Source organism: Galleria mellonella, unplaced genomic scaffold (genome assembly GCF_026898425.1).
Source record: "Galleria mellonella isolate WM207_F2 unplaced genomic scaffold, CSIRO_AGI_GalMel_v1 utg855, whole genome shotgun sequence".
NCBI lineage: Eukaryota > Metazoa > Arthropoda > Insecta > Lepidoptera > Pyralidae > Galleria > Galleria mellonella.
In genome coordinates, this window is record NW_026442164.1 from 842,428 (window position 1) to 870,360 (window position 27,933).

Here is a 27,933-nt window from a genome sequence, read left to right on the forward strand (position 1 = left end):
TTTCAAATTTTGATAAGCATTCAAACTCATATTCAAACACTTATAATGAAAAGATTCATTACACTGATTACACTTAAGCGATTCGTCAGTTTTAAATTTTTTATTACATGCCGAGCACGTTTCCATATTTATGCGTAATGTAGTTATTTATAAGTATTTAATTTCCTCAATATAAAATGCAGTCAATAATACACAGGTGGGTAGATACGGAATCTTGTATCGGCGACAGCGAAACGTAGCACGTAAATAGTAAGATGTACAATGTTGTAAACGTAAAATGTACAATGTTGTTTTCATCCCAAATAATAAATGTATATCATTACAAATTGATTGAACAATCAAAACGTCAAGAAGTAACAAACACACTGTCACATTCATAATACTGATAAGGATTGTACTTTATCTAGTCACCATCAATGTATCTAGACAAAATACCAAATTGTTGACCATCAAATCTACCTAAAATCACCTACCTAAATATCTATTGTAAAAGAATAGCCACATGAACTAAACATAATTTTCATTAAAATTCTGTTGTTTATTTTTTATAATTATTTTTAAATCCTCAATCCAATATCATTCTTGAAATCAACATGTGATTAAACACTTTAAATTAATAAGATCAGTTTAGTAATAATGATGTATCATGTGAACCTTCTTTATTAAAATTTTTGAAAGGATCATTTTTGTGAACCCATGAAGTGTATGTATGTAATGAAACAAAATTAAATAAACGACCCTTTCTATGAATAAATATATAGTTATTATTACCTTGATTCTTTAAAAGTGATTTGAGTGAAACTATTAATGTGAGCTGGCATGAAAACAAAATTTGGATTTTGTTATATATCATAGGACATGTAACAGACTGTACTTTTCATTCACAGATTATCCCAAATTGATAGAAGCTTTAAAGATATACTATAAGACAGATATATAGTAAAATTACTTGCACTAACAACGAGTGGTAACTTTCTATGCTTCATCAATAGTATAGAAATTTAATCAAAATTACTTACTTTTAATATCAGCATATTTATGTGAGACCGCTACTGTATCCCGATTTTCTAACATCCAGGCCAATCTTTGATTCATTACGTATAAAGTTCCATCACCTTTCTTATATCTTACATAGCTAACGCTAAGCAATACATCCTCGGAAGATGTAGTCATTGTTCCACCACCGAAAACACACGAAAATTATCAAGAGCCAGAAAATTTGTAACTTCCGAAATTCGAATATCACAGGACAAAAATTCAATTAATATTAAAATAGTTTCCACCCTCCTTAAAAGATTTTTTTCAATATATACAATAACAGCATTCGATTGTATAAATGCATTAAATTTTATTTTCGTGTAAAACACATTTTAACTGAAATTCCACAAAAAAGACCACATCGTAATCTATGACTATGAACCATTTGCAATTTTGACAAACTGTCTGTTTTTTTTTAGATGTTTAACGGCTGTAGAGTCTAAGTAGCGCCATCATCAGTGTGACCACTTTATTAATAAATCTTAATTTTAACTAAAAGTACCAATATAATGTTTTGCTTATAATTTCAAATTCCAGTGTAATATATATATTATTTATATACATTTATTGGAAAAATATTAGTTTAAAATAAAATTTAATAATATGTATCTCACCCAGACATATAATAATGAAGCAGACGAAACATAAGTTGAAGTATATTTTTCTTTTGCTCGCACTTAACGTAAATTGAATGTTACTTATTATCTTTTCCTGTCATGTGTAACAATATTTCATCAAAATATGATGTACATCAATTCGTCATATAGATACTAAGCAGTATATGCTGCATGCTTAAACTATATCAAACATCGAGAATTGCATGGTTTTCATCAATAATGCGTGTAGTTGAATGTAATGGAATTTCATTTCCATAAAACATTTCAAGAATACATATATTTATTGTATTTAAAAAATCGAATACTCCGAAAAATTTATAAAGGTATTGTTTTGATTTAAAACAAAATAGTCAGCTAAACATTAAATTAGCTTACTGCCAGACTCAGTAAACTCGTCAGTCAACTCCTTAATACAGATTTAAAAATCTATTAACGCATTTACTAACATCATTAATACATCAATTAACAATTTTAACAATTATCATTATCTTCCTACCTATATCCCAAATATTATTTGAGTACGGTGTAATATGATTTTTTTATCCATATTACAAAAGGATTTAGCTTACATTTTTACAATCGGCTACCTGCCTGACGTCAACTTTTTTTGGGGAAACAATTTTAACTATCATTACATATATATACTCACATTACATTTCTCTGTCTATAAAATCAAGTAAACTGCCTATATATACTTCTACCATAGATTATATTGATAGAGCATCGAGTGACAAAAATTTGTCAAAATTGAGTCAGTTAATTTGACGTTTGGTTGATTCAATTTGACACATTTTTTAAATCAAGACTAAAAGCGCCTTCTCGTATTAGAAGGCGTATTACGGTATTTACATTAAAAAATTTCTAAACCAAATCGAGTTTTTTGTAGTTATTACAATACAATTACTTAACCCATGGTACTCAGTGTATGTTGATATTGTGTTGCAAATTAATATAAATTTTGGAAGGAAAGGGATTGTTAGTAATGGGGTCTAATAGCCCCATTGCTAGCAATATACCCTCTCAGGTCGACCTCCATGCGGTTCCCCCTGGAAACTATCATGTTTAATTTTTGTCGAATTCATCATAGTGAGTCAACTGACCTGCATTTATTCTCACCTATCATCTTCCACTAGTGCCTCGTCAGTGTATACCGATGGCGCGGGCGGGATTACCATTCCATTTTCATCCAATAAATATATATACATATATATATATATATATATATATATATATATATATATATATATATATATATATATATATATATATATATATATATATATATATATATATATATATATATATATATATATATAAATTTTAATTCTTTTGAAGAATTGTATTTTTTTTTATTGATGGGTGTAAATGGTATGGTAGCCCCGCCTGCGCTAACGGGATACGCTGGCGGAACACCAGTGAAGGGTGATAGATGATAATAAAAACAGGCCAGTTAGCCCATCATGATGAATTCATCAGGAATTAACTATGATAGTTTCCAGGGAGAACCGCGAGGAGGTCGACCTGGTTGGGTATATTGTTAGCAATGGGATTCTCAGTCTCCATTACTAACAATCTTTTTCCCCCCGAAGAATTGTATTGAGTTGACAGCTGTCACAAGAAAGATGTCATTTCGGCACATTCAAATTTTACTCATAATTCATAAAACACAGGAACAACTAATAAATGAAGAGAAAACACTCAGCACTTCTTATTATTCATGTTATAATAATACAATGTATAAAGAAATTCATAGTACCTTTGGATTAAAAATAATTTATCTAAAAAATATTTTTATTTCGATTATCAATTTGATTTCTTATTAGTGAATGCACTTTATGAAACCGCCATTATTTTTTTTATAATCTGGCAACATTGTACATTGACAAACCAAAATGCAATCATGGCGCACGGGTTACTGTGTTTTTAGAATGCTGACAAGTTTTTACGTAAACACTTCATTATTTTACATAGAAACTGATTTTTGTGTTTATATAAATTACCAGTGAGTCTTGAAGACTATAGCAAAGCATACATGTGTGTTCCAAACTTGGAGTTTCCACCTGTTCGCATTCACGTCTCTGTGCCATTGGACACTTGCAGGTATGAAAATCATAAGAACTGCTGTTTTAACTGTACTATCGCTATAAATATAATACTGTGTTACTGTCAGTGTGGTAAATGTTATTTTCAAATAGATTCCGAGCTGTATTTATTTAGTTTGTTGTAATAAATGTGACTTATACGTTTGTTCCAGATAACTTGTTGGTGTAATAATGTCAGAGGCGTACGCCCGCGAGATACTTCGAAGGAATGTTGCGCAAATATGCCAAACTATAGGATGGAACGGGATAAACTCTACTCCGCTGGACATACTGGTTCATGTGTTAGAGAAGTACATTCAATCACTTGGCACGCAAGCTAGCCGATACGCTGAACAATTTAATAGGACTGAACCAAATTTACATGACTTAGGATTAGTATTTCGTGATTTACACGTGCAATTGCCAGAGTTAGCAGAGTATACGCGCTGTGTGCCCTCTGTAGCACCACCTGTCAATGTTGAAAGGTTTCCAAAACCCAAGGAATCAAATTTAAATTTCCTCAAACCTGGCAGCCATGAGGTTGTTACAAGACCTATGCATGTCCATGAACATTTGCCTCCTATGTACCCAGAAAAGGAACGGGACACGCCAGTTGTTGCAGGGACTATTGAAATACATCAAAATGGCATTGATAATAATGGAACAAATCCAACATGCACGAGTCCAGAGATATCAGTTACAGATAGTCCAGAAAAACCTAAAGACATATTTAAGAGGCCGATCGATCCTGTGTCATTACCAAACAATAAAAGGCCAAGGTTTCGATTGGAAGAGGAGGAGAGGACTAGAGAAATTAGCAGTGTGATGATGACAATGTCAGGTTTCCTTTCACCAGCTCGGGAAGGAAAACTACCAGAAGCCCGGCCACCTACAATTGTATCTGAGAAACATTATGATAAGCATAAACCAAATTCTCATCAGTCTAATCCTATGAAAGTACCAATAGTAGACAAAAGTGATAAGAAATCTAAAAAGAATAAGTTATTGAATGGTAAAATAATGAAAAGTAAAAGGAAAGATAAAAGTCATAAAAGTGATAGTAGTAAATCAAAAGATAGTAAATTGAATAAGTATCCACCAGGACATCCTATGAAAAGCAAGGAAGTTCATCCAACACTTCATAATCATGTTGCAATGCTAGCGCCGAGGCCGTTGGTACCACCTGCAGTGCCACCAAGTGTCATGCCACCTCCACCAACACCTGTAGCCCCTGAACTTATTAGACCAGTTATAAAGCAAGAACCTATAGATCCACCATCGGTCGTACCCAGAAGCTATCTCCCTGGAGAAGAAGCAATTCCTGTACCAAGGAAAATACCAATATCAAAATCACCACTTGTATCTAATTCTATACCTGTAAATAAACAAACAAATTCTTTCATACCTGACTTAGAAATCAAAAAAGAAGTATATGAAGAAGAAAAGTTAGCTTCTCAACCAGATAGATCAAAGATTAATATATTTAAAAGAATATCGAACAAATCTAAAGAGGATAAGACTACTCCAGAGGTTGTTGCAGAAAAATCACAGTCTGATTCCATGATCTCAAGGTTACAGAATTCTGTACATGAAAATGCAGTTAGCAATAGTAGATCACATGAAAATATTAGAATAAAACCTGAAGATCCAATTGTTAATAATAATGATAATAGTGCTGTAAATTTGTCTGTAGTTGACATAAGAAGTAATGAAGTTATAAGTATTGATGACGATTCTATGGATTTTCCCACACCATTAACACAAAGTAGACCACCTCAACATGAACTTTGTCCCAGTTTATCCATTAACAAATCTTTACAAGCACCATTTTCTAAAAATCTAACAGGTCCAAAAGTAAAAAAAGAAAAGAAACATAAAGAGAAGAAAGATAAAGTAGCAAAATTGGAAGCAAAATTATTGAAAAAGCAACAACAGCAAATCTTGGAACAAATGGATAAACAAGTTTTGAAAATGAGTCACCCAAAGCCACCAAAATCGAGAGCGAAAGGTGATTCAAAAATGCCGCTGCCTCCCGGGTTTCCATATTTTCCCAACATACCGGGAAGAGGGTTAATGCCAGGTCCAGGTTTAATACCGAATCCTGGCTTAATCCCCGGAACAGATTTCCTTGCTGGCCTAGCGAACAATCCTGCTCTACGAGGACTAGGACCATCGAATCTACTCTCAAATCCATTCGCAGGTTTAGGAGTCGGCGGGCCGGGTATAATTCCGGGAGCTGGCTTCTTGCCTTCCAGTCTAGGTACAGGTTTACCTAATCCGCTCATGTCAATGGGCAACTTCCCTCACTCGTCGAGATCGCCATCGATGAAAATACCGTCGATGCTCCGTCGCCCTAGCTTAGAGGTGATACCGGTCGATAACGACGATGACAGAGGGTTGAACAAGACGCCTCTCGCAGCACGCGAGAAAGACAGGCACGACAAGCACAAATCTCCAACCATTCCAAACATTTTACAGAAACATAAATCCAAGTCCCACAAGGACCACAAGTCGAGTTTATTCAAAATGCCACCTGTACAGCCAGATATCACGATAGAACTAAATCCTCCAAAAGTCGAGCCGGCCAGGCACGAGCCGCCGAGGGAGCCCCCGCGGGCCCGCTCGCCGCCGCCCGAGCCCGCCGCGCCGCCCGCCGCCCCCGCCACCGCCGCCACCGCCGCCATCCCCGCCGCACCAGTCGCCCCTGCTCTACTGCCTGAACCCGAACCGGCCTCTCGACCCGCCAAGGAACCTCTCCCTGAAGTATCCCACGAAAGGGAAACGGAGAACACAGAAAAGAAAAAGGACAAATCCCACAAGAAGGAGAAGAAGGACAAGGACGGCACGAAGATAAAAAAGAAGAAGGACAAGAAGGATAAAAACAAGGACAAGGGGGAAAAGAGAAAGGACAAGGAGGAGAAGCACGAGCTAAAGGACAAAATCAAGAAGGAGAAAAAGGAGAAGAAGAGAGAGAAGCCGGCCGACGGGCTCGTGCCGAAGCTCACGCTGAAGCTGAGCTCGTCGCGCTCCAACTCGAACTCGCCGCTGCCGCCGCCGGCGCCGCTGCCGCCGCCGACGAGCCCGGCGCGGCGCGGCGCGTCGCCCGAGCTGGCGCAGATCGCGGCGCTGGTGACGCGGCCGCCGCGCCGCGCCGCGTCGCCGCCGCCCGCCGCCGCGTCGCCGCCGCGCCTCGCGCCCGCCGCCAAGTACAAGCGCATCCTCTTCAAGCCGCTCTCCAAGAAGGGCGCCGTCGAGCACTTCGACGACGACCTCGGCTCGCTGTCCGACGACGGCGCGCCGCCGCCGCCGCCGGCCGCCGCCGCGCCGCCCGGCCAGCTGCCGACGCCGTACTACGTGGACGAGCACGGGACCAAGATCTGGGTGTGCCCGGCGTGCGGGCGACCCGACAACGGCTCGCCGATGATCGGCTGCGACGGCTGCGACGGCTGGTACCACTGGGTGTGCGTGGGCATCACGGAGGAGCCGGGCGCCAGCGAGGACTGGTTCTGCTCGGCGTGCGTGGCCAAGCGCGCCGCGCTGCTGCTGGCCGGCGTGCCGGCGGCGCGGCGCCGCGGCCGCAAGCCCAAGGCCGACAAGGGCGCGGCCAGAGACTGTCATTGATACGGACCTTTCGTTGTTGCTGAGATTCGTTTTTATGTTCCCGCTCGCCGAGTCGGGCGGGCGGCGTGAGAGTTGTTAATGGATTAATTGTTGAATGATATCATGAGAAAATGTTTCATCATTTATAATGTTATATCGTAGGCTAGGCTTAAGTATAGATAATAATTAAATATTGACATAAAATGTTGAACATAAATATAGTGTAGGTACTTGTAATAATTACCATAATTTTAGATATTTTTTTGTTATGATTCGTCTTAATTCGTTGGCGCGGTTCGATCAAGTTGCGAGCGTGTTATACACAACTCGCGTGCATAGATGATAATATTATAAGATTCTTTTTATATTGTACAAAAACTGAATTTACTTAAGATATTTGGTGATGTAAAAAGTTAATTGTAGTGAATATTTAAATAAACAGAAAGAACGGCTGGATATATTTTCAGCTGATATTTGAATATTTTCATATTATAATTTTAATATAACCCTGTTTTTCTTTTTTTTGTTGAGGTTGTTCCTTCATTTTATGTACAGGGTTGGCACAACCCCTCACCTTGCATGTCCGTATATATATATAAAATTGCATATATCATATCGAGCTATTGCGATACAAAGTCTATCCATCGACTAAAACTTGACGGGGATGTGTGCACCCTAGATCTAGAACATCGATGCGTGGATGGAGGCAATGTAAATTTTTAATTTCAGCCAGTGGCCAATTAAATATATTGGTACTCGAAATTGTGGTCCATTATTTTGTTCCTCATTAATGTAAGTTAAATATTGGTGATGAGTTATCCTTAATATGAATATTGGCCTGGCTAGTAGTTTTACCTATGCTTTGGCTCCAGATCATGAGTTACATTTTAATATTAATATATTGTCAGATTACCATCATTTTTTACCCAGTGGCAATTTGTAACCACACCTATGCCCTACCCTTTTGAGAGCTTTTTTTTACATTTTAATTAAAGATATCACAATGTTATAAGAGATGACCTAAACATCCATATCTGAGCTAATAAAAGTTCTCAATGCTTAAATTGGCCTAGCCGAGAATTGAACTCCACTCGCCTCTCAAGCAGAGCAATGCGCCTATCCTGTTGTTAATTAGTGACGTTTACGGTACTGTTCATGTTCGTAGGCGACGATTATCACTTTGCAACAAGTTGGTCGTAAGCTTGTTTGCAATTCTAAGTTCTATAAAAGAGTGGACGAATTGTAATCTATACACATGGTCCTCTCAGTATGCAAGCGATGCTTTGTAAAGACATCTCTAAGATCAGGTACATATACGCCTTTTTAAGAAGCCAATCCTAAATAATCTTAGTTACACATATAGGTTTTTGTCAAAATGACATTAATTTCCTTACCCACTGGTGTGTTGCTCGATCATGTACTTCAAATTTATAAATGATCTAAAATTATAAATACCTACCACAAATTATTATTATTTTACCAGAGGGACACTCTACATAAGTCGTTTGTTTGAGCACCTCTGTCCCATTCGTGTTTCTACCGTGAACTAGTTATTTGCATGGCTGTGTTTCGGTTTGAAGAATGGGATATGGCAGTGAGTTTACAGGGTTTAGAGGAATAATACACGAGTCCTAGGGGGAAGGGATTGTTAATGGGGTCTAACAGCCCCATTGCCGGCAATATACCCTATCAGATTGATCTCCACGCGGTTCCCCCTGGAAACCATCGTGGTTAATTCTTGTGGATTTGTCATGATGGGCTAACTGACCTGCTTTCATCCTCACCTATCATTTATCACTGATGCCCCACCAGCGTATGCGGATACCGCAGGCGAGGCTACCATTCCATTATCATTCATTAAAAAAATACCTGAGTCCTAAGGAATAGCAACGCATGGGGGTATCATGGGCGAAACAGTATATGTTATGTTTATGGCACTGTTTATGTCTATAGGTGACGGTTACCACTTTCCATCAGGTGGGCCGTCAGCTTGTTTGGCATTCTAAGTTACATAACAAAAATGGAAGTCATGTTTGAAATTTAAAATTGACAAGTTTAACGAAACTATATAGAGATAAAAAATGGCACTGCAGAAAAGATCGCAATGTAAGGAAAGCGACTGGGTCCTATGAAATTTATGTACCCTACCTTCTAAACACAAGTCATTATATTGCTCCATTTGCTCGGATCATCAATCGGTTATCTTTCACTCCCTAAATGCGATTCTTTACACAGGCAGACTAGTCTTGAATATTTAATTTTTGGGAGATATGTACACGATTAAAGCCATGGAAAACATGAGGAATTTATTTATTTAAAAGCATATATTATGTAACATAGAAGCCGGCTATATTACATACCTACAAATACATAAATACTCAAAGAGAAATACAAACAGCCTTTTGTTAACAAATAAAATGCCATTTTAGAACGTTATATTTAACGGAAGATAAATTTGTTGTTAGATCGGCTGCCACCTGTTGTAATACTGGCTTGCCTTGTATCACTTTTCACGATAATAGAAAATAATTACACACACAGTACAAACAAACAAAAATTCCTTTAGATCTTAAAGGTAATTAAAATATTTATTTCACATATAACTGTCTACAAAAACAATAATCTACATGACTTAATTTTTAGTGGCACTAGCACCCGAGGGAGTGCCATCAGCTGGAGCAGTGGGTTTCTCTTTATTCCAATCCTTGAGTCCTTCAGGTAAGGTAGTGTCCTCTTCAAGAGAGCCAGTACCTTCAACGAACTCTTCGTAAGTACTCTTCTCTGGGAAAGGTCTGGGTCCTAACAATTCTATCATGTCGTCCCTGCTTAGAATTTCCTGCTTCAATAAGCGTTCCGCAACTTTAATTATATTCTCTTTATGTTTTGTCAACAAATCTGTTGTGTGTTTATGCGCGTTAGAGATTAAATCTCTAACTTCGGAATCTATCAATTCGGCGGTCTTCTCTGAGTATGGCTTATCAATGACCATCTCTCCAGGTTGTGGCATTTCAAATGACACATTACCGACTTTTGGATTCATACCATAATGGACAATTTGAGCGTATGCACTTTGTGTGATCTTCTTCAAATCATCTTGGGCACCTGTTGTTATTCTGCCAAAGAATATTTCTTCACTCACTCTACCTCCAAGAGTCATGCACATTCTATCAAATAATTGTTCTTTACTGTAAAGATACTGTTCCTTGGGTAAGTATTGGGCATAACCAAGACCTTTCCCTCTAGGAATGATGGAGACCTTTAGCAAAGGATCTGCATGTTGCAAGAACCAACCAGCAACAGCATGCCCAGCTTCGTGATAAGCGACAATCTTTCTCTCGTCTGGTTGTAGGACATTTGATTTTTTCTCCATGCCAGCAACTACTCTTTCAATGGCTTGCTCAAAGTTTTTCATTGTGATATCATTTGCGAGTTCTCTAGCAGCAATCAAAGCAGCCTCATTGCATACATTTGCAATATCTGCACCAGTGAATCCTGGAAAAAAAAAACAAAAAATATAATAATGTTGCCAATATTGTGTTATTAATAGATTACTTCTATACCATTAATAACTAATAATGTCATGTATAAACATTATGAAAGTAGCAGAATATTCTTCAATCCTCATTGGGCTTGTAAGGCCAATACAGAATATTCAATGCATAAGAGTGGCAACACAGAGTGTTGTGTCTGTTATGGTCTAAGGTATTATTCTGAATAGAAAAGGGATTGTTAGTAATAGGGTTAGCAACCCCATTACTAGTAATATACCCTATCAGGTCGACCTCCTCACAGTTCGCCCTAGAAACAGTCATGATTGATTCATCGTTGTATTTGTCAAAATGGACTTATTGACCATCTTCAACTTCACTTATCATCCCTCACTGGTGCTCCACCAGTGTACACTGATAGTACAGGCAAGGTTACCATTCTGTTATCATCCATTAAAAAAATAAAAGGTATTAGTTTTAGATAGTAGTGAGATATAGTAGATAGTAAAGTACTTCAGACTAAAAGATAAACAAACACAAATTCATTTTTTTTTTATGGAATAAAAGAATATACAATGATTTTCATTTCTGGATTTTTTTTAATGTAAAAATATAGCCTACCTATAATTCTATACAATTTTTTTGATCTTACTTTAAATAAAAAAAAATACAAAATATTTATTATATAAATCTTTACTAATGTTATTATATTTACCTGGTGTTAAAGCAGCCATTTTACGTGCCAAGTTCTCTTTATTCAAAGTTGTTTTCAATGGTGCTAAGTGGACCTTGAATATTGATGCTCTACCCTTAATATCAGGAGCAGACACAAAGATTTGTCTGTCAAACCTTCCAGGTCGCAGGAGAGCTTTATCAAGTATATCTACTCTATTTGTAGCAGCCAGTACTACAACATTTGTAGTAGTATTAAATCCATCCATTTCTACTAAAAGCTGATTTAAAGTATTCTCCTGCTCTGAATGCCCACCGAGACTACGACCACCTCTTTTCCTGCCCACAGCATCAATTTCATCAATGAAAAGAATGCATGGAGCATGCTTTCGTGCCATTGAGAACATGTCTCGAACTCTGGAGGGGCCAACACCTACAAACATTTCTAAAAACTCTGAACCAGACACTGTAATAAATGGGACATTCGCTTCTCCTGATGTTGCTTTAGCCAGCAGTGTCTTACCAGTGCCAGGTGGGCCAGTGAGCAATGCACCCTTTGGAATCTTTGCACCAAGATCAATATACTGCTGTGGATTTTTCAAGAAGTTGACAAACTCCATAATTTCAATTTTGGCTTCCTCACAACCAGCAACATCTTGGAATTTAACACCAATGTCAGAAGGATTTATAAGCTTAGCAGTTGACTCCATAACTCCACCAAAAAGGCCACCACCTTTCCGACCTCCCCTCCCCATCATATCAGCTGATCTTCTCATCATATAAATTAAAAATCCTATAATAAGTAATGTCGGAAGCATACCAGTCAAACTAGACGCTTCAACTTCAGTTTTATAGATAACAGGAATAAAATTTGGTGGGTCTATACTCATTTCTATTTGTGCATTCTCTAAATTTCTCTCAAAGGAATCCACACTACCAATCGCAAACCAAATAATTTTGCCTTCAAGTGCTGACCCTGGTTGTAGCTTTACACGCACCCACTTTTTGTTTATCACTTCCAATTTCTCTACAGTACCCTTATTTAAATATAAATTCACAAAATCTCGCCAGCTGATTTCTCTGTATCGAAGCTCGAAATAAGCAAACGAAGCAAGTAAAGTCATTACTCCCATAGCGCCAAACATCATCCATTTTTCCCTGTCCTGTCCGTCATATCCGCCTCGGCCACCACCTCTACCGCTCCCTGGACCACTTGAAAATATATTCATATTCCATTTGTCCTGGGACGAGCTAGGTTTCGGCGACGGAGGCGTGCTTTTCGATGGTGGCGGCGTTCCATCTTTATCTGGGGTTTTCGGTTGTTTCTGACCAGTTCCTGGCTGGAAATATTTCTCGAAACCTTTTGGCGGCTTTTTACATAACTCATAACACTGATTTAATACGGAATCTAAAGCAGCAACACCGACAGGCTGAAGCTTGTGGCCATTGAAATGTATCTTTGATAATTGTGAATGTGTTAATCTGAGACCTTTCCACATGCTGCTCAAATATATTATCTATTTACAGTAATTAATATTTTTATCAATATTGCACAACTGTAATGGGAATTAAATCACAAAAATCATCAAGAAATATCATGACAAAACATGGTTAGAAAAGTTATGTCAAGTCAAATCTGTCAAAATGATTTGACAGTTACGATCAAAAATCTTCATTACTATCTTTTACATAACTCTTTTTTTTTCAAATTTAAATTCAAATCATTTATTGCATGAATATGGGTACATATATTAGATGAAAATAATAATTACATGTCCATTATTCCACATTCTACCATATCGGCGTGTACAATATAAAATTAAAGTAACAATAACTTATAACAATAAAAACAATGTCAATAATAATAATAAGATGTAAAAAATGTCAATAAAAATAATTAAATTGTATGTCTAATATTTATCAATGTAATAGTTATGTAACGTATAGTAACATACGGCTGTCAAATATTCTTTTGCTTTTTTATAAATATGCGAATGCATATTTCCTGCATTCATGCTGTCTATTTACTTAAATGCTTTCGGGAATTTATTATATATTTTAGAGACTATACCGAAAAAAACTTTTATCAAATAATGCTGTGACGTGCTGAAGCCTGAACGCGAATTTTATCGGTATTACGGTCACTTTTTAACTTTTCAAATAAAAATTTATTCTTTTTCACAAACAACATTGTTCCAAGAATATAAAGGCTTGGAAAAGTCACGATATTCAGTTTTTTGAATGAAGTCGTACATGTATCACTTCTTTTCAAATCGCACATACATCTTATACACCTTTCCTGAGTCTTGAAGACTATATCTCTATATGTCGAATTACCCCAAAATATGACACCATACTTTAGTAAGGATTTAACATATGCATGATATGCAGTCAATACCGCTGTCTGATTAACAATCTTAGACAACATGCGTAATGCGTATGAAAATTGGTTTTGCGACACTTAAAATATTTTAACACCATTTTCTTTATTTTTCAGTAATATGACTAGACTACTAAAAGATAAATCAATTTTTTTCTTATTTATTTCTCACCAAAGTTATTTATTTCAAATACGGGCAATAAGAATTGTCAACGATCCCAAGTTCACAGACGGTATAGAGCCTTTAAGACGAGGGTTTGTCTCTTTTTGTGTATTCTACCGCTTGTATAATGGGTTGTTCTAAGGAGTTATTGGAAATTATACCTGTAGCCACCTTTTACCATCGCACCACTGGACATCGACAGGGAATTAATCTTCACACGCTTGAACCTATATAGTCACGTACTATGCATTTTTTTTTAAATGGGTGATGAAATGTGCCAGTGAGACATAATAGATGAGGATGAAAGCAGATTAGTTAGCCTATCGTGAAAAATTCCATGAGAAGTAACCATAATGGTCTCCAGGGAAACCACGTGGAGGTCGACGATAGGTAACATTGCTAATAATAGGGCCTTTAGACCCTATCGTTAATAATCCCTTTCCCCCCGGACAGTGCAGTTTCAGAGAAATTTTCTCCCGCGAACGTTCTGACTGTGGAATTAGCTCCTTGTGGAGGTTTTTCCTAGAGCCTACGATAAGAATAAGAATAAAGAAGGGTATATTAGGATTTCTTCAGGGTTTTTTCAGCAACGCGCACGTGATGCCCCTTGTGTTGCAGGTGTCCATAGTAAGTGTAAAGAAACCATTCACAGGAAAGTGTTATAAGTAGATTGGATTTAAAACTTCTTTTATAGGCACCTACATTCGTTTATGTCCTTTACTATTAGTACCATAAGCTTACATTTTAAACATTTACCAGAGGTGTAGGTAAATGTTTACTGCCTGATTTAATCTGCATTTTTTTTTAATATAATGGATTGCATTAAATTATATATATTGTAAAAAATCTTTCTGTTCTCATCCATATATACAGAATTCATAGTTCTACTAAGTTTTGGTGAAAGAAATTAGTATATATTTGAACCCTACAATTTTATTATTAGGTAGATTAGCCGCTATTAAATAATTACCTACATGTGTATTGATGGCTTTTTTAATTATTAATAATATTTCGTTCAGAAGTAAACATATATAATCGACACTCAGCACTTCGGTAAAATATTAGATAGGAAAATGAACTATAATTGTAGTTGCATTATACTTAATTTATTATTGTTAATAAGGAGAATGATAATAAAATGTAAAAACAAATATAAGTATCATCAAAATAAATTAAATATAAAATTATTACAAAGTGTGTTTCTGAACGACAATCAGACATTTTTGCTCTAAGGTAAATAAATAGGAAAAAATTATAAGAAACTATTATTTAGTTTAGTAAATCAAATTAGATTTTACATCAATTCGGTTTCTAATAAACGTTGTATTGTTACATCTCTTAATACTTATATATAATTGACAGGAGTGATCCAAGTTCATCTGTTAAATTTGCTATGGATCAGCAAAGGCCAGAAAGCAGTACAAATCACGGAAAGAGGACACGACCTTTGCTCTTGCAACCGAGCCCCAAGATCGCTAGAGTGTCAGCGTACGCTAGTTCCACGTCCAGTGGTGTTTTAAAGAATTCGAAGAAGTTAACTCCAAAGAAATCTCAAGTGACATATAACAGGAGTGATGTCCCTCTCGCTGGTACTCCAGTCCCGGATAAGTACGTACGTAAGGCAGGCCCTTACTTACTGGGCCCCAAGTTAGGGCCCAGTCCCGTGAAGAGTATAGTCCAGTGTCTAGCGCGTAAGGAGAGAACAGATGACTTTTATCAGGTATGCTTTTATCTAATCAGCTGAGTTATAAACACAGTTCAATAATCTCACTAACATTGTAAATGTGAAAGTTTGAAATGATGTTTGAATGCTGTTACTCAATTATGAAAATTACTCAGTAATTAAATCTTTATATCTGTATCCAATATAAAATATGTACAATAAAGATTTTACAATATAATACAATATGCTTTAACTGTTTATCAGATTTGAATAAAATTTGATAATCAAATAGGCTATATTTCAAAATTTAGTAACTAACACATAGGATTTCCACTGGTAAAGCTATGGGAAATGGTTAATTAGTTTATATAAGATGATTATTGAGTATATCATGCAGTCTATAATTATTTTACCATTTGGTGGAGAAAGAGCAAATAAGAACTAACGAGATATTATTCTTTTGCCTCTTTTAATTTGGTATTTAATATTTTACGATAATTGTCCGTGATTTCGAATATATTGATGGATAGGTATAAAAAGTAGCTTATGTCTTTCTCTGCCCTAAATAAGTTCTATGCGTGTACTTTTAATGATGATCAGTTGTGTCACCAAGTGGAAACTCTTAGTCTTCTCTTCTATTCTTTTCTGAACAAACAAACTCGCTTTCACATTTATATTTATTTATTAGATGCACAAGACAGTTCTTCAACAATACATTTAACAACATCAATACTGACTGTATGTATCTTGACAAGTTGCAAGTTATATTTTTACTAAACATATTAAATACAAAGTAATTTGTATTGCTACAGATCACACATAATAACACAATTTTATAAATTTTATGTTGTATTATGTATTATCTATTCTTATGTACATGTTGTGTGTGATTAGTGACAAACAAATAAACGATATATCTATCTATCTATCTATCATATAGATTAAAAATAATTTATCTTCAATATACTTGTTTACAAGCTTTTTTAAATCTTAATTTTTTTTGTGATTGTTGGGTTTGGGATATTTTTTATCCAACTTAGAATGGCAAACAAGCTGACGGCCACCTGATGAAAAATAGTAACTGTCATCTACAGACATGAGCTGTATCAAGGACAACAGAATATACTGTTTCGCTCATGTTACCCCTTTCCTCGCCCATTTCGGTCGTCTTTGTACTTAGTAAATTCATAACATCGAACATCGGGTCTGCCGAACATTGAGTAAATTCATAAATGTTGTTATCTGCGAAGAAGAACCACCAAGAAACTTAATGGTTACTCTTTTCAAATTATTATGTACAAGATAATTTAAAATTTTCATTGGCGCTGTAACCGTAATTAGAACCAAGTTCTATTTATATTTATATATAACTAGCGACCTGCCCCAGCTTCATAAGGGTTCACATTACAATACATCACATTAGAAACCACTAAAATTATCAGTGTTCCTCTACTATAATATGCATGTATTATACATATAAACCTTCCTCTTGAATCATTCTGTCTAGTAAAAAACACCGCATCAAAATCCATTGTGTAGTTTTAAAGATCTAAGCATACATAGGCGCCGGATAGACAGCGACAGCGACTTTGTTTTGTACTATGTAGTGATAATAATGTTTTTTTTTTGCAAGAACATGGACTGGATCCACCTTTAGTATAATTAATTGCTTATATAAGAAGGTTTCATACATATATATACATAAACAAATTTGTCTTTTGTTTCAGGTAAAAATATTAACTTTAAGAAATGAAGGGCAGCCGGAAACACAGGACGACAGGCAGGGTAAAATGTTATTGCACACAGAATACTCATTATTGTCCTTATTGACAGATCAAGATGGTGTTATACACCACCATGGACTTTTTAAGGTAATAATTATTTATTTATCATCGAATAATATCCATTATTATTAGCTGTCCAATGAGGTATCTAAGAGAGTAAACTGTAATACACTGCAAGAGAAAAACTAAATTAGATTATATCAAACTGCCTGGTTAGTAGTCTAATATCCTCCTGTTGTAAGGTGATCCGTGATAAGGTGTTTCCTTATGCTATGCAGCATTACTGGTCTTCTGTCACTGGAAGATTGGCATTCATATAACTGAACAGACACCGGGTTAGAAAGTTCCATGTTATTGCATTGATGTAAAGACAGATCTTTTGCGTGTTGTTATTTATTCATTATTTTAATTGCCGTAGCATTAACTAGCTAACTAACCATTAACTGTCCACTGCTAAACATAGGCCTTCCCCATAAGGGGGGCTTTGCCAGTGGTTGCCATGCTTGGCAGGTGGGTTGGCAACCACAGTTAGTCAGGTTAGCTACAGTGGTGTTTTAAGAGCTGTTACCTATTCCTCTACCATTAAGTTTCCTTAGTCTCCTCTTACGACATCCATGGGAAAAGAGGAGGTGGCCCAGTCTAAGCAGTTCATCTGCCACTGAAGCCAGTTTAATGTAGCGCTAGTATAATCCACAAAGGACTTGTCGAATTCATCATGGTGGGCCAATTGACCTGCATTCATTCTCACCTATCATCTTCCATTGGTGCCTCGTCGGTGTATACCGATAGCGCGGGCGGGGATACCATTCCATTTTCATTTATTAAAAAAAATCCACAAAGGATGGGGTAAAGGGATTGTTAGTAAAGGCAATCCGACAGGTCCATTGTTATAGAATTTGTGGACAGGCTAACTGATCTGCTTTCATTCTCACTTATCATTTTTCACTGTTGCACTGTCAGCTTATACCGATAGCGCAGGCAGGGTTACCATTAAAAAAAATCAGCCATTAAAAAAAATGCGAAAGATAACTTGTTCTTAATGTTTCGAAACTGTTTTCAGGACCATGCATTAGAAGAAGTGCCAAATCCAAACGGACCTGGTTTTATTTACACGGGCAGGGTCAGACAGAGGTTGTTCCTTGTTTTGGACTGCGTCACATCTCACCAGTTCAGCGAGAAAGGCTCCGAGCTCATCAACCTGCAACAATATGTTACCAAAGTGAAGAAGGTTCCAGAAAAAGAGGCCATATTGATATTTTACGACATTGTTAGGGTAGTAGCTAATTTGCATAAGGTATGTATAGTAATAATAATAATATTATTATGTATTTGGAACATTAAATTACCAGAGTTACAAGAGGGAGACTTTGTACAAAAGTCGATTGCTTGGGTACCTCTGTCCCATTCATGTTTTAACTGTAAAGCAGTTGTGTTTGCATGGCTGTGTTTCGGTTTGAAGGGCATGAATTTATAGGGTACAGAGGAATAACACCTGAGTCCTCAGAAATGGCAATGCATGGGGGTAAAATTGAAACCATGTACCAAGCCACGTAGCCAGCATGTTATTAGTATGATATACAATGCATGTACCAATATATATTATGCTGTAAAATATACTTTTTCATTTCATTCCTTACTCTTAAAGGTCACTTGTAAATTTAATTTTAAACTGACTTCAAAAAAATAGAACTTCTCAATTTGGTTTGAATTAAAAAAAATTGTTACCTCGTAACATTGACTGTGTTATCCGTGTTGCCGTTTGGTCTCGGTATAGAATAGGCCACCCTTTCCTTTCCCATGGGCGTTTTAAGAAGCGACTAAGAGATCTTTATGGTTGAGGGATGGGCAGCAAAACAACCCACTTAAAACATCACCAAAAGCTTAACTGCAAATGCCAACCCACCTGCCAAACGTTTCAATTACTGACTCTACCATTAAGATACTTTAGTCGCCTATTACGACACCTACGGGAAAGGAAGGGGTGGCCTGATGATGATGATGAAGATGATATGTATTCTGATGACTATTCAATTTTAATTTCAGAGAAATATAGTACATAGAGATATAAAATTAGGCAATATAGTACTGAATCAAAGGACGGGGCGTGTTATAATCACCAACTTTTGCCTCGGGACACACCTCGGCAGCGATCGGGACCTGTTGAAGGATCAGAGAGGTGAGCAAAATAGTTCAATAAATTATATGAGACCAGCGGGAGACTGTACAAAAGTCGTTTGCTTAGGTACCTCTGTCCCATTCGTGTTTCAACCGTGAAGCAGTTGTGTTTTTCTATGGCTTTGTTTCGATTTGAAGGGTAGGATATGGCGTGAATTTACAGGGTACAGAGGAATAACACCTGAGTCCTCAGGAATGGCAACACATGGGAGGTATCATGGGCGAAACAGTATACTCTGTTATGTCCATGGTACTGCTCATGCCTATATGCGACGGTTAACACTTTCCATCAGGTGGGCCGTCAGCATGTTTGCCATTTTAAGTTGCATAAAAAAAATATGTATTTGATATTTTTGTATAGCACATAGGTTTTTGTATTTTATGTACGTAAAAATTATTAATCCACTCTTGCGCCACCTACCCACTTCTATCTGTTCTCCTTTAACCAAAGGTTGTCTGTAAGAGATTGCCCTAGCGATAAGACCTCCTTTTGTACCTTTATGTGTATATTTCAATCTGTATTTATGTTACTGTATTTCATTTAAATTGTTCAATCGTTATTTTATATTTTTATGTTTTTAGTGCAATAAAGAGTTAAATAAATAAATAAGGTATCACCTGGTGATAATTCTTAACAATAAAATAAAATGTGAAAGGGAGTATGTTTTGTTTTAATGGATGATAATGGAATGGTAATCCCGCTCGCGTCAACGGTTTACGCCTGCGGGGCACCAGGAGGAGGATGGAGGAGGAGGGATGATAGGTGAGGATGAAAGCAGGTCAGTTAGACTATTATATACTCTGTTATGTCCATGGTACTGTACATGTCTATAGGCGACGGTTACCACTTTCCATCAGGTGGGCCGTCAACTTGCTTGCCATTCTAAGTTGCATAAAAAAAGAAAAAAATGGGCCCCACTGCATTCCATTACTAACAGCCCTCTCTTCCTGATGCTCCCTGGCGACATGATATTTTTTTTAATGGATGATTATGGAATGGCAACCTCGCCCGCGCTCATGGTATACGCTGGCGGATTAACAGTGAGGGATGATAGGTGAGGATGAAAAGGCAGGTCAGTTAACTTATCGTGATGAATACACTAGGAATTCAGCACGATGATATCCAGAGGGAACCACGTGGAGGTTGACCTGACAGGGTATTGTCATATTGCTAGCAATGGGACTGGTAATCCGCATGACTAACAATTCCTTCCAACCGGGGGGAAAGGGATTGTTAACAATGGAGTTTTACAGCCCCATTGTTAGCAATATGCCCTATTAGGTCGACTTCCACGTGGTTCCCTCTGGAAACCATCGTGCTGAATTCCTGGTGTATTCATCTATCAAGGGCTAATTGACCTGCTTCATCCTCACTTATCATCCTTCACTGGTGCCCCGCCGGTGGGTTTACCATTCCATTATCACCCATTAAAAAATTCCTTCCACCCATGGGGCGACAGGATTTTGTTAGCATCTCTGTTTGTAACAACATGTCCGCTGTACTCGAGCAGGGTCACCGGCGTACATCTCGCCGGACGTGCTGCAGTGCAAGCCGTACCTGGGCAAGCCGTCCGACATGTGGGCGCTGGGCGTCGTGCTCTACACCATGCTGTACGGACAGTTCCCCTTCTGCGACACCAGCCTCGCGCAGCTCTTCAGCAGGATACAGGCCGCCAACTACAACATACCGCCGTCAGTATAGCCCACCCAACTTAACATAACCTAAACATAACCATAGTAATATATAGCTTAATCATTTATTTGATAATATTACATACTAGCGTCCCGTCCCAGCTTCGCACGGGTGGACATTTTGACATTTTAAAAAGTGGCCATTAAGGCTGCACACGCGACAGAAACTTAAAAATAGAGTAACTTCTCCCGTTTTCCCAACATTTCCCTTTACTGCTCTGCTCCTATTGATCGTAGCGTGATGAAAAGTATACTATAACCTGCCCAGGAGTATGAAGAATAATTGTATCAAGTTTCGTTAAAATCCGTCGAGTAGTTTTTGTTTGTATAACGAACATACAGACAGACAGACAGATAATTTTACTGATTGTTTTTTTGGCATCAGTATCGATCACTAATCACCCGCTGATAGTTATTTTGGAAATATATTTCATGTACAGAATTGACCTCTCTACAGATTTATTATAAGTATAGATAGATAATAACACTAATAATACACATAATCATGAATTTACAGGGTACAGAGGAATACCACCTGAGTCCTCAGGAATGGCAACACATGGGGGGTATCATGGGCGAAACAGTATACTCTGTTATGTCCATAGTACTGCTCATGTCTATAGGCGACGGTTACCACTTTCCAGCAGATGGGCCGTCAGCTTGTTTGCCATTCTAAGTTGTATAAAAAAAAATATTTGTAATAGTTGAGGCATAGCCAGCAGCGTATCTCTCTTAAAATATCTCCAATGCCTAACTGCGGTTGCCAATCCGCTTGCCATGCATGGCAGTTATGGGCAAAACCTCTCCATAGGGGGAGACTTATGTCCAACAGTGGACAGTTAAGGCTGATATGTAGAATATTAATACAGAATGCATATGTAGTGCAATATAGCTTATTGGTAGTTGATTAGTTTTTTTTTAATAATTATTTATTTTAAAGTGAAGTCGTCGTGTATACTAACTAGGTGTATTAAAGTTTAGTAAATAAATATATACCTAAGAACAGATAATATAATACTAGTAATTAATAAGAAATACTACTTTTTTTATTTCAGGGATGGAAATTCAGTGCAAGCTTCAGACAATACCGTATTCCTCATACAGAGGTTGTTGGTGAAGGATCCGAAACATAGACTACTAGCAGACGAGGTAATGAACAAAATTTAAGTTTTTATAATTTGTATTTTTTTATTAAACAAAAAGAGATGTCTTGATACAGAAATATAGTCTACATAGACAAAATATTAGATTATTTTTAAATATACTCGCAGGTCCACATTACGAAACGATAAAGTCTTCAATTGCTATATTTTGTATTTTTTTCATATATTTATATATTTGAAAAAAAAAATTTACATTTCTTTTTTATTATTTTTTTTTTTATACAACTTAGAATGGCAAACAAGCTATCGGCCTACCTGATGAAAAGTGGTAACCGTCGCCTATAGACATGAGCAGTACCATGGACATAACAGAGTATACTGTTTCGCCCATGATACCTCCCATGCGTTGCCATTCCTGAGGACTCAAGTGTTATTCCTCTGTACCCAGTAAATTCACGTCATATCCCACCCTTCAAACCGAGACACAGCCATGCAAACACAACTGCTTCACGTTTGAAACACGAATGGGACAGGGGTACCCAAGCAATCGACTTTTGTACAAACTTTCCCTCTGGCTAGTGGTTACATTATATAAGATTGTTTTTAGAAGTGTTTTTAAATGGCCTTTTTTTGTAAATAGTTAAGAAATGCTCTTTTTATTCAGGTCCTGGATCAACTGTCCAGTATAATAGCCAGTTATGTGATAGTACCGAATCCACCTGAAGATCTGCAGGTGGTCCCTGACGTCCCACTGGATGAAGAGCCCAAAGAGAAGACTGATGGCAACCAGTCCTCCACTGAAGTGGACCGGAAACCCTTCATCACCATACCTGAAAATGGGGGAGAGACACCTAGTGCTAATGTGAGTAGGATTTGCTTTGATGTGCTTAAAAACCGTAATGTGGGGTTTAAGAAAATCTTGTGGCATAGGTGAAAAATGGCGTCCTGTGATTTTCACGGAATTGAAGTTAGTTTTATTTTATATATTAAAAGGCCGGCAGCACACCTGCAATGCCGCTGGTGTTGTGGGTGATCATGGGCGGCGGTAGTCACTTACCATCAGGTGAGCCGCATGCCCGTTTGCTCCCTGTGTTGTAAAAAAAAAAATAACATCATCATATTACTCTCTGAAAGACGATGCAGTGACAAAAATCGAAAAAGGAATGTTGCGTTGGTTTAGTCATTTGGAGAGGATGGATGAAAGAAGAATTACGAAAGAGATTTATCGAGCAAGAATGAATGGAGATGTCGGTAGGGGCCGCTCTAGACGGACGTATAGGCGACGTGCTGAAGAAGGGCCAAATTAAAAGTACCCGTAACCGGCGAGGGTTTATGAAAAGATTGATGAATGTGGAAGAAGCGAAAGAGGCTCGTTTGAATCGAAGCATTTGGCGTTCCATTGTTTCTGCCTACCCTAATGATCTCCCATTGGTCATCCTAATGGTCCCAGGTGTGACAGATATGTATGTATTACTCTTTAATTGTCCACTGCTGAACATAAGCCTTCCCCATAAAGGGAGTTTTGCCAGTAGTTGCTACGTTTGGCTTGGCTTGGGTTGGCAACCGCAGTTAGGCTTTTAGTGATGTTTTAAGTGGGACGCTGCTGTCCATCCATCTATCATTAAGTTCCTTTAGTTGCCTCTTACGACACCCGCGGAAAGTAAGTGGGGGGGGGGGGGGGCTCATTGTATGCTAGGACGGGACACGGTTGATTAATTTGATATAATATTGTGTTTTCAATGTGAATTATTCGAGATTTGCCCGAAAACAACCTGGAATAATACTAATAATACTGAGTTTTCAACGGGCTTTTTTTTTCCTCAAAGGATATACTTTCAGATTGGTTCTGTAGAAATTTCATCAAAATCGGTTTAATAGTTTAGTTAAATAATTTTTTTGAATTAAAATGACTGGCTTTGCCAGGTTTGCAGTTTTTTTGTGAAATAATTTTAAATTATATCAACACTGTCCCATTGCTGGGCTTGTGTTATGTAGAGAGCAGTTTTACTTATTGAGATTTCGAATAAAAAAAAAGCGATAAAAAATTTAAACAGTAGAAAGGGGGAAAAGGTGATGAGTAACCTTCCTTTTAGAGACCCAATAACGGTATGTTAATGAAGTGTCATCGTACATTACATTTATTCTCCCTATATAATTTATTTACAGGAAGAATTAGGCATATTCTGCGTGCCACTACCAGACTTCCTAGCTCTAAACTTCCCATCACCAACCCGGGTTCAACAGAACGGCATCATCATCCACCCGACACACACCGTCGATTCATCATCGATCTCATCACCGAACCAGCAGAACCAACGGCAGATCACTGTCCAACGGATAGGCAGGGATGCGAGGCCGCTACTTCCTTGTGAGATTGCCAGGTATCAGCACATGTTTGCTTCCAACCAGCCCCGTACAGAGACTCAGACTCGCAGGGAAGTGCAGAACTTCGTCCCTGAACGACAGGAGAGGCAGGAGAACACAAGATTGAGGGCGTTAGCTCAGAGGATTCCTCGGCTCAATCCTGTGGTGACGGCCACATCGAACGGACAAGGGAACTTGGGTAGTTCCAGTGATTTCAGACCGATACCCTGGTCGGAAAGGATGAGAGGCAATGACAGATGGGACATGGATTACGCTGTGCGATTGCCGGTTATGGACCTGTCCAGAATGCAAGCTAGACAGCAGCCGGAATCGAACTCCAGACCGTCATCGGACGCCACGGACGATTAAAATTGTGTATTTGTGATTTTTCTGCAGCAACAAGTGTTTGTAACATTCGAGTTATCTCGTTTCGATGGCTTGTGATACTTTTTTTTTATTTTAAAACTTTTTTTATTTTAACTTCAAAAAGTTGATTTACACAGGCAAGGACTTTGCTAATTGTGTAACGATTTTGATGGTTATTTTTTAACTGAACGGCTCTTATATCAAGGTTAGTATCAAGGTTAAACCAATTGGCATCTACGCTGTTTTGACATTGTGACTTTAGTTTATTTTAGCTTCTTAGGTATTTGGTTATTCGTCCAACTAACTGCCTTTGTAGTTATTAAATAAAACATTCCACATGGAAAACCATTTTAAAAAGCTAAGACAGTATGATACTTACAATACATTTTCTCTATGTTTGCCATCTTAATTTCTGTTAATATAAAGTTACAAGTGTTGCTACACGAATTTATATTTAAGTATAGATGTAACGAAACTAGAATTCTGCCAATGTAAATTTAATTGAGAATTACTTACGACTATTTGCCTTTACAACGAATTGTATCATCGGTCAACGGTTTGTTGATCTCGCCCCAAATTATTTGGCTAGAAATTGACAAATGAATTTCGGTAGATACGTTATCGCTACTTCATGCATGAGGAGAACAGGAGGTCGCAGGTCGATCTGTTTTTATTTCGTATTAATGTACCAGTCGTTGATGTTGACCTTCAATCTAATGTATCTACAATTATCATCGCTCAACAGTGTTTATTTTTAATGCTACTTTGTTTTTTGAAAAGTGATATTCGTCGCCCATAGACATGAAGAGCAGCGTGGAAATCACAGAATATACTGAGAAGCCCACGGTTTCCCTCCTATTCTTGAGGATTATGGTATTATGGCATCGTATTCCCATTGCTATATCCCTTTAAACCGAAACAGCATATAAATACAGCTGTTTCGCGTTAGAAACATGAGTGGGACAAAAGTACAAGACAAGGTGATTTGCTGCGATTAAATTCACCCCTTTTTTTTACAACGCAGATGGCAAAAAGCATACAGCCAGTCTGATGGTGAACACTTACTGTAGCCTATGAGCAAAATGTGCTTGTGTTAATTATTTTATGATCAATTGATCTGAGGAATTGTTCGGATTGATACCTGCTGCTGATTTTCACCACCGTACAACCCGCCACAAACTAAAGTTTCATCCCAATCATCTGAACGAGTGGTGGTCTTCCACCGTGCGCTTTAAAGGCACTTTCTTCCACGTACAACCATTCTTTGGAATCAACTTTCAGCAGCAGTATTTCCGAACCGATACGACAACATAACCTTCAAGAAAAGAGCATATTCCTTTTTAAAAGGCCGGCAGCACACCTGCAATGCCGCTGGTGTTGTGAGTGATCATGGGCGGCGGTAGTCACTTACCATCAAGTGAGCGGCATGCTCGTTTGTCCCCTGTAAATATATATATATATATATATATATATATATATATATATATATATATATATATATATATATATATATATATATATATATATATATATATATATATATATATATATATATATATATAAATTGTAAGCTTTTTGCTTAATAATCTTACTACCTCAGCTTAGTGACTTGAGGTGTGTACAGTTTTGTCAATAAACAGTTTTCTGCATGATCGTGCACGTTAGAAACGTTAACAAATTTGTCATACGATAATATATTTTAAGCGTATTGTGTTAAAGTAGAAATTATAATGTAGATAATTCGTGTGTGTACACTTTTTATTAATCCTTCTTTGCATAATGGTGGAAATTTCCATCATAACATTGAATGCCTAAAAATTGTATAAAAGGACAAGTTCACATTAAGTTGACCGTGTCTGGATACCTTTTTAATGCCCATTGTTTTGAACATGAATTATATCACCTTGATTTATTTCACTAATAAAAAAAATCATGCAAAGAAGGGTTAAGCGACCACACGTCAAGGTAAAATGATCCTTGTTAGTACGTAACGTGGAATTGATAATAGATGCAACCCATTGACGTTTCTACCATAATTGCGACTGAATTAGTACAAAAGGTACATAGGTATCGGTCATTCGATATACACTGCCATGATTGTACGATACATTTTAAAATAACGAATCGTATTCTTTGTTTTCAAACTAAAGTGCTTTATTTTTTTTTTCTTACTCTGACAAAAGCTCCATTTAAATTCTTATTTAAGTGAAAGCTACTTAAATTATTATAAGTATATATATATATATACAACTTTATTTTAAAGAAAAGTCAGTCAGTCAGTCAGCTACCAATTTAAAATAAATTATTGGACCGAAATATTAAATGGTATGATAATTGGCCCATTTGAATTACCGGAGAATTTAACAGGGCAAAGCTATTTGGAGTTTCTTTAAAATGTCCTCCCCAATTTATTACAAGAGGTTTCCGACGAGCTGAAGGAATCGTATTGGCTGCAAAATGACGGTTGTCCTGCGCATTACCGGTTATTGCTGTACCGGTTCGTGCATATTTAAATAGAAGGTATCCAAACAGATGGATCGGGCGTCTAGGGCCAATTCTGTGGCCTCCACGTTCACCGGATTTAAATCCACTGGATTTTTTTTTACTACTTATGATATATTTTGTTTCGTATTTGTTTTAGGACGGCCATAAGTTGAACTATAAGACGTTTCAAGGTTAACCATTCATTACCGGACACCCTGTATACAGATTGGTGCAATAGAAATTTTATCAAAATCGGTTCAGCG

At 37.2% G+C, this 27,933-nt stretch overlaps 4 protein-coding genes across 4 annotated transcripts in view; 2 read left to right on the plus strand and 2 right to left on the minus strand.

Annotated features, from left to right (window-relative positions):
* LOC113522151 (general transcription factor IIH subunit 1) overlaps positions 1 to 1,430 on the minus strand; it is a 36,253-nt gene extending 34,823 nt beyond the window's left edge. Inside the window, exon 1 of the mRNA XM_052901996.1 lies at positions 1,020 to 1,430. Within this exon, the coding sequence (XP_052757956.1) occupies positions 1,020 to 1,173 (154 nt within the window). The 5' untranslated portion in view covers positions 1,174 to 1,430. The remainder of the gene's footprint in view (positions 1 to 1,019) is intronic.
* Positions 1,431 to 3,545: 2,115 nt separating this feature from the next.
* Positions 3,546 to 8,098, plus strand: LOC113517710 (transcription initiation factor TFIID subunit 3). The gene is made up of 2 exons (XM_052901998.1): positions 3,546 to 3,755; positions 3,910 to 8,098. Exon 2 carries the CDS (start codon positions 3,929 to 3,931, stop codon positions 7,355 to 7,357), a length of 3,429 nt encoding a protein of 1,142 aa, XP_052757958.1. The 5' UTR covers positions 3,546 to 3,755; positions 3,910 to 3,928; the 3' UTR covers positions 7,358 to 8,098.
* Positions 8,099 to 9,630: 1,532 nt separating this feature from the next.
* LOC113513163 (AFG3-like protein 2) lies at positions 9,631 to 13,141 on the minus strand. The gene is made up of 2 exons (XM_026897145.3): positions 11,540 to 13,141; positions 9,631 to 10,828 (listed from the first exon to the last, which is right to left on the minus strand). Exons 1-2 carry the CDS (start codon positions 12,993 to 12,995, stop codon positions 9,969 to 9,971), a joined length of 2,316 nt encoding a protein of 771 aa, XP_026752946.2. The 5' UTR covers positions 12,996 to 13,141; the 3' UTR covers positions 9,631 to 9,968.
* A 2,042-nt stretch (positions 13,142 to 15,183) lies between these two features.
* Positions 15,184 to 26,626, plus strand: LOC113518733 (serine/threonine-protein kinase 40-like). The gene is made up of 9 exons (XM_052902001.1): positions 15,184 to 15,272; positions 15,402 to 15,759; positions 17,430 to 17,573; positions 18,547 to 18,780; positions 19,530 to 19,662; positions 21,173 to 21,353; positions 22,409 to 22,502; positions 23,121 to 23,318; positions 24,623 to 26,626. The coding sequence occupies exons 2-9, from the start codon at positions 15,433 to 15,435 to the stop codon at positions 25,187 to 25,189; spliced, it is 1,878 nt and encodes a 625-aa protein (XP_052757961.1). The 5' UTR covers positions 15,184 to 15,272; positions 15,402 to 15,432; the 3' UTR covers positions 25,190 to 26,626.
* Positions 26,627 to 27,933: the final 1,307 nt, after the last annotated feature.

Coding starts and splice junctions, on each gene's coding strand:
- LOC113517710 (XM_052901998.1), top strand. CDS start 3,929: ATGTCAGAGGCGTACGCCCGCGAGATACTTCGAAGGAATGTTGCGCAA.
- LOC113513163 (XM_026897145.3), bottom strand. CDS start 12,995: ATGTGGAAAGGTCTCAGATTAACACATTCACAATTATCAAAGATACAT. Junction 10,829..11,539: donor AATGGCTGCTTTAACACCAG/GTAAATATAATA, acceptor TTTTTTTTCCAG/GATTCACTGGTGCAGATATT.
- LOC113518733 (XM_052902001.1), top strand. CDS start 15,433: ATGGATCAGCAAAGGCCAGAAAGCAGTACAAATCACGGAAAGAGGACA. Junction 18,781..19,529: donor TAGTAGCTAATTTGCATAAG/GTATGTATAGTA, acceptor TTTTAATTTCAG/AGAAATATAGTACATAGAGA. Junction 22,503..23,120: donor ATAGACTACTAGCAGACGAG/GTAATGAACAAA, acceptor CTTTTTATTCAG/GTCCTGGATCAACTGTCCAG.